This window comes from Girardinichthys multiradiatus, chromosome 1 (assembly GCF_021462225.1).
Source record: "Girardinichthys multiradiatus isolate DD_20200921_A chromosome 1, DD_fGirMul_XY1, whole genome shotgun sequence".
Taxonomy (NCBI): Eukaryota; Metazoa; Chordata; class Actinopteri; order Cyprinodontiformes; family Goodeidae; genus Girardinichthys; species Girardinichthys multiradiatus.
Window position 1 is genome coordinate 43,668,137 of NC_061794.1, and position 9,265 is coordinate 43,677,401.

General features: G+C 43.3%; 1 protein-coding gene across 1 annotated transcript; it reads right to left on the bottom strand.

Annotated features, from left to right (window-relative positions):
- Nucleotides 1-4,198: 4,198 nt before the first annotated feature.
- LOC124868830 lies at nucleotides 4,199-8,334 on the bottom strand. Its single transcript, XM_047366445.1, has 6 exons — nucleotides 8,184-8,334; nucleotides 6,952-7,284; nucleotides 6,578-6,709; nucleotides 5,753-5,854; nucleotides 5,116-5,154; nucleotides 4,199-5,024 (listed from the first exon to the last, which is right to left on the bottom strand). The coding sequence occupies exons 1-5, from the start codon at nucleotides 8,224-8,226 to the stop codon at nucleotides 5,132-5,134; spliced, it is 633 nt and encodes a 210-aa protein (XP_047222401.1). The 5' UTR covers nucleotides 8,227-8,334; the 3' UTR covers nucleotides 4,199-5,024; nucleotides 5,116-5,131.
- Nucleotides 8,335-9,265: the final 931 nt, after the last annotated feature.

Consider the following 9,265-nt stretch of genomic DNA (forward strand, 5'->3'; position numbering starts at 1 on the left):
AAATCCACTGGTCCCCAAACAAGACCTCCTCCGGCCCTTGGCTGCGTCTAGAAATCCTGTCCATAAAAGTTATGAACAGGACCGGCGACAAAGGGCAGCCCTGCCGGAGTCCAACATGCACTGGGAACAAGTCCGACTTAGTGCCGGCAATGCGGACCAAACTCCTGCTCCGCTCGTACAGGGACCGGATGGCCCCTAATAAAGGGCCCCCGATTCCATACTCCTGGAGCACCCCCCACAGGGCATCACGAGGGACACAGTCGAATGCCTTCTCCAGGTCCACAAAACACATGTGAACCGGTTGGGCAAACTCCCATGAACCCTCGAGTACCCTGTAGAGGGTATAGAGCTGGTCCAGTGTTCCACGGCTGGGACGAAAACCACACTGTTCCTCCTGAAGCCGAGGTTCGACTATCGGCTGGACTCTCCTCTCCAATACCCTGGCATAGGCCTTACCAGGGAGGCTGAGGAGTGTGATCCCCCTGTAGTTGGAACACACCCTCCGGTCCCCCTTCTTATAAAGGGGGACCACCACCCCAGTCTGCCAGTCCAGAGGCACTGTCCCCGACCGCCACGCAATGTTGAAGAGGCGTGTCAACCATGACAGCCCTACAACATCCAGACACTTGAGGTACTCAGGGCGGATCTCATCCAACCCCGAAGCCCTGCCACCGTGGAGCTTTTTAACCACCTCGGTGACTTCAGCCTGGGTGATGAAAGAGTCCAACCCCGAGTCCCCAGCCTCTGTTTCCACCACGGAATGCGTGATGGCAGGATTGAGGAGATCCTCGAAGTACTCAGTCGAGGTCAGCAGTCTCCTGTCCCCACTATAAACAGTGTTGGCAAAGCACTGCTTCCCCCTCCTGAGGCGCCGGACGGTTTGCCAGAATCGCTTCGAGGCCAACCAGTAGTCCTTCTCCATGGCCTCACCGAACTCTTCCCAGGCCCGAGTTTTTGCCTCTGCCACAGCCCGGGCCGCAGCACGCTTGGCTTCACGGTACCCGTCAGCCGCCTCAGGAGTCCCACAAGCCAACCACAGCTGATAGGACTCCTTCTTCAGCTTAACAGCATCCCTTACTGCCAGTGTCCACCACCGGGTTCTGGGATTGCCGCCACGACAGGCACCGCAGACCTTACGGCTGCAGCTATGGGCAGCAGCATCGACAATAGATGTGGAGAACATGGTCCACTCGGACTCTATGTCTCCAACATCCCCCGGGATCCGGTCGAAGCTCTCCCGGAGGTGGGAGTTGAATACATCCCTGGCCGAGGGCTCCGCCAGGCGTTCCCAGCAGACCCTCACTATGCGCTTGGGCCTGCCAAGTCTGTCTGGCTTTCTCCTCCTCCAGCGGATCCAACTCACCACCAGGTGATGATCAGTGGACAGCTCAGCCCCTCTCTTCACCCGAGTGTCCAAAACATGCGGTCGAAGGTCTGATGATACGACAACAAAGTTGATCATCGACCTCCTGCCTAGGGTGTCCTGGTGCCAAGTGCACTGATGGACACCCTTATGTTTGAACATGGTGTTCGCTATGGACAATCCGTGACTAGCACAGAAGTCCAATAACAAAACACCACTCGGATTCAGATCGGGGAGGCCATTCCTCCCGATCACGCCTCTCCAGGTGTCACTGTCGTTCCCCACGTGGGCGTTGAAGTCCCCCAGCAGAATAATGGAGTCCCCGGGAGGGGCACTATCCAGCACCCCCGACAGGGACGCCAAGAAGGCCGGGTACTCTGCACTACCACTCGGCCCGTAGGCTGAAATGATAGTCAGAGACCTCTCCCCAACCCGAAGGCGCAGGGATACGACCCTCTCATCCACTGGGGTAAACCCCAACACGAGACGGCTGAGCTGGGGGGCAACAAGCAAACCCACACCAGCCCGCCGCCTCTCCCCGTGGGCCACTCCAGAGTAGAACAGAGTCCAACCCCTCGAGTAGAACAGAGTCCAACCCCTCTCAAGGAGATGGGTTCCAGAGCCCACGCTGTGCGTGGAGGCGAGCCCAACTATTTCTAGTCGATATCTCTCGATCTCCCGCACAAGCTCAGGCTCCTTCCCCCCCAGCGAGGTGACATTCCACGTCCCTAGAGCCAGCCTAAGCATCCGGGGATCGGGCCGCTGAGGTCTCCACCTTCGTCCGCCACCCAATCCTCTTTGCACCGGTCCCTCACGGTTCCCCCTGCAGGTGGTGGGCCCACTGGGGGATGGCCTCGTGTCTCTCGTTCGGGCTTGGCCCGGCCGGGTCCCGCGAGGAGCAACCCGGCCACCAGGCGCTCTCCGACGAGTCCCGACCCCAGGCCTGGCTCCAGGGTGGGACCCCGGCTCCGCCGTACCGGGCGACGTCACGTGCCTCGATATTTTGTTCTTCATGAGGGGTTCTTGAACCATTCTTTGTCTGACCCATCACCTAGAGCCTGTTTGCCATGGGAGACCCTACCAGGGGCATTTAGGCCCCAGACAACATAGCCTCTAGGATCATTTGAGCACTCAAACCCCTCCACCACGTTAAGGTGACGGTTCAAGGAGGGGTACCTATAAATCCAAAATATTTAGATTTCAATATTGAAATCTAAATATTTTGGATTTGGGCTAAAGCCCCCAATGTTTTGAGACCCTAAAAACGCCCCTGGATGAAACAGTTGTCTTTCTCTGAGGTCCAATTTGGTTCCTTTATGGAGACACGACATCTTCATCAGAGCATGAAACTGTCCTCAGAGCCGAATGAAAGCTGCTGATGAACACAGAGACACACATCAAACTAACAGTCAAGCAAATAAAGCAATTTAAACAAACCTTTCTTAGACATGAAAAATAATTTAAAAATATGCGATCTAACTTTTATCAGCATCACAGTTTAATATATCCAGGATTAATTCATCTGTCAACTAATAGTGTTTCTAGTTATTTTAGGCTATTTTCAACCTCAAACCACTGTTAAGAAAGAATAATCTGGACAACTAAACTACACAGATGATGCACAGCTCTACATTACAATATCACCTGGTGACTATGAACCTATTTAAGCCTTAGATAGATGCATACAACAAATCAATGTGTGGATGTGCCATACTTTTCTCCAGCTGAATAAAAACCAAAACTGAAGTCATTATTCTTGAACCAAAGGAGCAGCGATCAAGAGTTAGAAAGCAGCTTCAGTTACAGCTAGAAACCACAGATCAGGCCCAAAATCTGGGTGTAGTGATGGACTCAGACCTGAACCTTCAGAGACACATAAAGTCAATCACTAAGTCCACCTTCATCACCTGAAGAACATTTACGGGATTAAAGGACCAACATCCCAGCAGGATCTGGAAAAACGTATCCATGCTTTTATGTTTAGTTGAACTGATCACTGCAACAGTGTCTCCACAGGTCTGTCTAAAACAAAAATCAAACAGCTGCAGCTGATCCACTAGCCGTCCTCACTAGAACTAAGAAGGTGGAGAACATCAACCCGGTTCTAAAGTCCTCCCACTGGCTTCCTGGACCTCAGAGAGTAGATGTTAAAATACTTCTGTTAGTTTATAAGTCTCTGAATGGTTTAGCACCAGAATACATGAAAGTATTATTGCTGTTGCATCAACCTTACAGACCACTCAGGTCTTCTGGTTCAAGTCTACTCTGCATCCCCAGAACCAGAACCAAACATCAAGAAGCAGAATTCAGTTCTTCTCCTCCACTAATCTGGATCAAACTTCTAGAAAACTGCAAAAATGATGAATCCCTGAGTTCCTTTTAATCAAGGTTAAAAACTCATTTGTTTCAATTTGCTTGGACTGTTCTATTTAAACTATTAACTTGAACATCATTAGTTTCAGTCCGTAGTCCAACATCTCTGTACTTATCCTTTATTAGGCCACTGCAATGTACTTTCTTCTGTTTTCTTCTGTTTTCAGCATGTAAAGCACTTTGAATTGTCTTGTTGCTGAAATGTGTTAAATAAATAAACTTGCCTTCCCCATATTTATGTCTAGGTTTCAGAAATGTACAATCGACGTTTGTATTCTTAGTCATAAAATGAACTGTTTCACACGCTAGTGGGTTTCACGGTTAAAACAAATCAGTTTTTCTTACTTTAATTTTATGTTTTTGTTTGATTTAATGTCTAATGTGTCACTAGAGTTTGTCTAAATAAAAAATAACTAAATTCACACATGTGAAGTTGTGCTGAAATAAATGATACCAACCAGGGAAATATAAACACCTTTTAATAGGAAATGTAAAAAATGTCATTTATCAAAAACAGCAATATATACCCCAGACCCCTAGGGTTTAAAACTGACAAATATAAAGTGATATAAAGGAAGTAAAGACCATGAAGACATGACAGCTTATTTAACCACAATCTGAAACATATTCTTACTGAACATTTGCTCCATTGCAAAACATGTTGAAAATAACCTTTGTTTTAGGAACCATATATTGTTACCTAAATGTTTCTGGTAATGAACTGAACATTAAAGTCCTGCCAGAGTTTTAGTTTCATTTGTTCATTTAACTCATTTAGTAAACAAACGACACAGAGGCAGAAACTCAGAGCTTCTCTGAGGCCTCCACCCAAATAATGACAAAAAAATCAGATTAAATAAAACATAGACAGCACAGAAATGTAAACTAAACTATCAATATAAAGTATATACATAAATAAAACTAAAGAGGCTAACAATAAAAATGTTCAATATGAAATATATATGAAATAAAACAACATATATATTTGTTGTTTTACTTGAAACTACTGATTGAAAACAAGTGTTTAATAAAACCTGTTACAGCAGAGCAACTAGAAAGTCTTCAAATCATCTTTTGTAACATTTTTAGCAAAGGACAACTGTCCTGTGTGATTTTGTGTTATTTTATATTGTTTGTTGTGAAAACATCAGACAACATTTTCCTCATCTGTACTTTTAGCTCTGATTGTTTCACAGAGTTTAGTTCACGTCTAAACTGAAGATGTTTCCTCAGCAGATGAACGGTTCTGTTTTTCCTCCTCTCTGATTTCCTCCCTCTCTGGGTTGGTCTGCAGGAAGAACAGGAGGAGAAATTGACTCTCTGAGACAGTTATAAAAACACTAATGAAACTCAGGTGTTTTAGAGAGATTCAGACTCACCATGAGAGACGACAAATTATTCTGATTCTACAGCAGGATCTGAAAAACATTCAGATGAGAACTGAGACTTCTGGTTTACAGAGATTAGGAGACTTTCCAGGAACTAGAAGTAAAGTCTTAGAAAACTTGTTCAGTATCAAGCTGATCTGTGCAGAACCATCAACTGCTGATTGATGCACAGATCATGTTGGTAGATTTTACTCTGACCAAACAAACAGAAATAATCTCCAGAAATGAGGCAGCTGAAACATTAACATACTATAATGTTCATAAATATTTTCCTGTTTCTGTACATTTGTTGCAGAATCTCTCATCATCTTCAGTCAGATGCTCTGTTTTAACTCCTGCCTCCTTAGGGATCCCTCAGCCATCACTGCTCTGCTGGTTGCTCAGATATGTTTAATGCAAACAGAGACTCATTGTTTCATTATTTCTAAACTAAGCTTTAGACAGACACTTTCTTCCTCATAGTTGATTCTCTGACCCTGCAGACCTCTGACATGCACAGAAGGCTGACCAACACTCTGAAGAAGAAGAAAGCAAGGAAGAAGCCTTCATGGCTCAGAAGAGCTTTGGTATAAATGTAGTTTTCAAAGGGAGGACAACACAGCTGTTTTTGTGTTTTGTGTATCCTCACCTTTGGTTTTCGTGACCCTCCTCTTCCAGCAGAAAATCACCAGAGGTGTTGATAACAAGATGATCTTGACGACCAGAGTCAGACCAACATAAAGCTGCAGACCTGCAGTGTTGTTAACAAGAGATCATCTTGGTTTTATTATGACAAAGTGGTAGATGTGGCAGATCAGGCTGATCTTATTCTACAGCTGATGATCTTCATCATTGTTACTGTTTGAATCTCATCATTTAAATGTGGTCATCTCTGCTCATCCCTCTGGCTCTAAGATGAAGGAAGGTAAATGTTGTGTTAACTTTCCCTCCTGATCAGAACTTAATCATGTTAACATTTTTAACTGATTAAAACTGGATCAGTCACATTGAAATCGGGTCTGATGTAAAACATCCAACGATGAGACATCAGTGATGAGATTTTTCTGCCAAAAATATATTATTACGAAACGCCAGGTAATTAATACCCATTTGAATCTCTTCACTGATCTTCATTAAAGCCACTATCCAGCAAACTGTTAAGAGACTCGCCTCTGCTCAAGGCAATGGTGTGTCACGTGATCAAATAAACGTAATCTGATTGGCTAAAAGACGCTCGACTCGATTGAGTGCTGATTACTTTGGCTTGAGTCACCAGAAGGTCAACACATTTGCAGTTGAATTTTTACAGGTGAATTTTTTTGCTGGAAAATTTTAAGTACAAAAAGAAATTCAAATACATAATTGCACAGGATAAACATTCAGTGTTATAAATTCAATGTCTAAAAAATGTCTGATTCTAATGAGACTATTTTACTTCCATAAACCATCATAAACACATGAACAGATACTTTACTTTTGGGTCCAGTTGATGTTCTGGTCTGTTGGGTGCTTTCAGACAGGGAGGAAGAAGAGGAACTCAACCTTTGTGTTAATGTTGTTGATGTAAAAGTTTGCAGAGTCCACTTTGGTTCTGAAGTGCTTGAAGCTGTGGGCAATTAAACAGAATCAGAACACCTGAGTTAAAGCTGACAATGATTTTTCATATTCATGATACTGATGAAGATGTTTGTCACAGTTTGAACATGTTGGATGATTAAATCAGTTAAAAACATCAGAACTACTATTTAAACCCAGTTTTCTGTCTGAGCTTATTGGATCAGAACAAGCTGTCAGAGAGCAGAGTTTTCTTTCAGAGACACGAAGGAACATTTTTAGGAGAAAACTCACCTCCTGTTACATCAAGATCAAAATCCTCATATTGAGTTGCAGTCCATGTATTATACAATTGACACCGGTACCGTCCTGAGTCTGACTGTTTCAGCCCTGTGATGCTCACATTCATAATATCAGATGAAAAAATGGATTTTCTTTCATACTGAATGCTGTATCTTCCTCGCTGATCTCTGTCCTCTGTTGTTTCAATCAGAATATTGTTTCCTTCACAGGTTTCCTTACAGAAGAACCTCCTGCTTCCAGAGTACCTAAATGGACATGAAACTGTGATGTTGGTTCCTTCCTTTGCTGTACGAGGTTCTCCAGTGTCTCCATCCTGCAGTGATGCTGAGAAGATCAACAGTCAGTAATTACTGTAAGATTCAGCAGCATGAAGAGAAAACATTTTTATAAATTTAACTGAAGGTGTGAGAATAAATGTGCAAATGATCTAGTAAATCAATTCTAGAAACAACTATTTAGCTGAACAACCTTCTGGTTTCTTTGTTCCACCTGGTTAAATCTCCAACTGCAGCAAGTCAAAGCTTGGAAAAAATCTAAAACGTTTCTATGATTTAATTGATTTATTTTTCATCTTTGTAGAAAGTAGCTCTGATCTGCAGATTGTATCGTTGTTTCTGTGATGAAGCGTTAGATGTTGGAACACTCTGTGGTTTCTGCTGATGTTCCTCTTCAGCTGCTTTAAATCAGGAAGCAAAGAGCAGTTTCCTCTGGTTCTTTGACTAATCTAAGAGTTGTAGAAAACTGCAAGTTCTCCAAAGCAACAGACACTGAGCTCTATAAGAGGTAACTGTGAATGTTGTTCATCTTAATCTGCATTTCAACAGAAAACTGTGCATCTGTGCAACAAAAAGGAAAAACTCATCCAGTTTAATGTGAAACACAAAAGAGATGATTTCTGAGAAAGAGACCAGAAAATGTGTGATAAATTTTATCTTGAGTGAAAAAGGGAACTAAAATTCAAACTAGAATAAGCATAGTGTTGGTTTTCTCAACTAGTTTACACACATGAATGGTTTATAAAGCTTCGAATAGTTGAATTAATCTTAGAATAAAGGTATTAATTTTTAAACAGAAACCGACAGGATGTAACAGATAACATTACTGAAACAGAGTCAGCTTCAAACTTTTTAACAGTGTAGAAAAACTCCCTGAGAGACTGAAGGAACAGCAAGGATGAAGGACCGAGAGCAGAAATAATACTAGAAATAAAAGAATGTACTCACTGAGGAAGAAGAAGAAGCAGATCAAAGTGTGACAGACCTTCATCCTGAGCTGCTGATGGGTTCTAACTGTTTCTCTTCTTCCTTTTACTGATAAACCAGGAAGTTCTCTGAATGATGGAGGTCCTCCTCTGGACACCAGAGCTCGCTCTCCTCTTGTTTTTACTGTAGAGTTAGAGTTTGTGTAGAAACCTTTGAATTGAAACTGCTTCATTAGATGAAACCAGGGGGGTCGTTAGACCTGGATGTTTTCTGAATAGCCTCGGACTTCTTGATAGAAGAAATTAAGTATTAAAATGATGCAGCCACAAAATGGTATTGGACTTCACATTTTTATTTAAAAACAATCAGATCTTTTCAATTGTGTTCCATATAATCACCTCCCGCTCCACCTAACCTGACATGAAATAAAGGAGAAGACAAAAAATAATTATTTGCGCACTCGCAGCACCTAGAATGCCAACTACGCGCACAACCAGAGACGGACTCCATTCTGGAAAAGTCCAGAACAGCAGTTTACTCCAGGTCGACCTACCTCCTTCATTTCCTGAAAGGTTACACTGAGCGCCTCAAACAGGGATCATTTCAGAGCCACCGTGAAGCCAACCAGAGAGAGGGAGCCTGGTGTGTTCAGGAACAGGTGGAAGCAGAGCGGTATAACCCAGGAGAAGATAGCGGTAACACCTGAATGCTGACTCAGAATGGGCTAATTGTAAGTTACAGATAATCACTGATTCACCCAGCAAGACATGAGGTGGAGGTTCTCTCTAATGAGCATCTTCAGGGTCATGATGAGGGACTTTCACCTGAGCTACAGGTGAAGTTAAATGATCTGTGATAGAAAACAGCAGCAACCTTCTCTGTGAGCTTCTAGCTGGATTTGCATCATAATGTGAAAATATCTGGTCCTTTACTTCATTCAAAATAAAAGCATTTAATCCTAACGTAGCTGAACACATTAAAAAGTCCTTCAGATCAACACATTGATCTCATTGCAGCAGCCGGTCTTATAGTCCAGTTCTACATGTAGACAGAACCAGGTGTTGCTCAATAAACCAGGAAAATATCTCCTGGTTCCAGTAAGA

Bases quoted from the DNA above. Each gene is read 5' to 3' on its own strand.
- LOC124868830 (XM_047366445.1), bottom strand. From the start codon at position 8,226: ATGAAGGTCTGTCACACTTTGATCTGCTTCTTCTTCTTCCTCA. The intron at 6,710-6,951 runs GTGAGTTTTCTC...AATTGCCCACAG, and splicing joins TGATCTTGATGTAACAGGAG to CTTCAAGCACTTCAGAACCA. The intron at 5,855-6,577 runs GTAAAGTATCTG...ACAACACTGCAG, and splicing joins AACATCAACTGGACCCAAAA to GTCTGCAGCTTTATGTTGGT.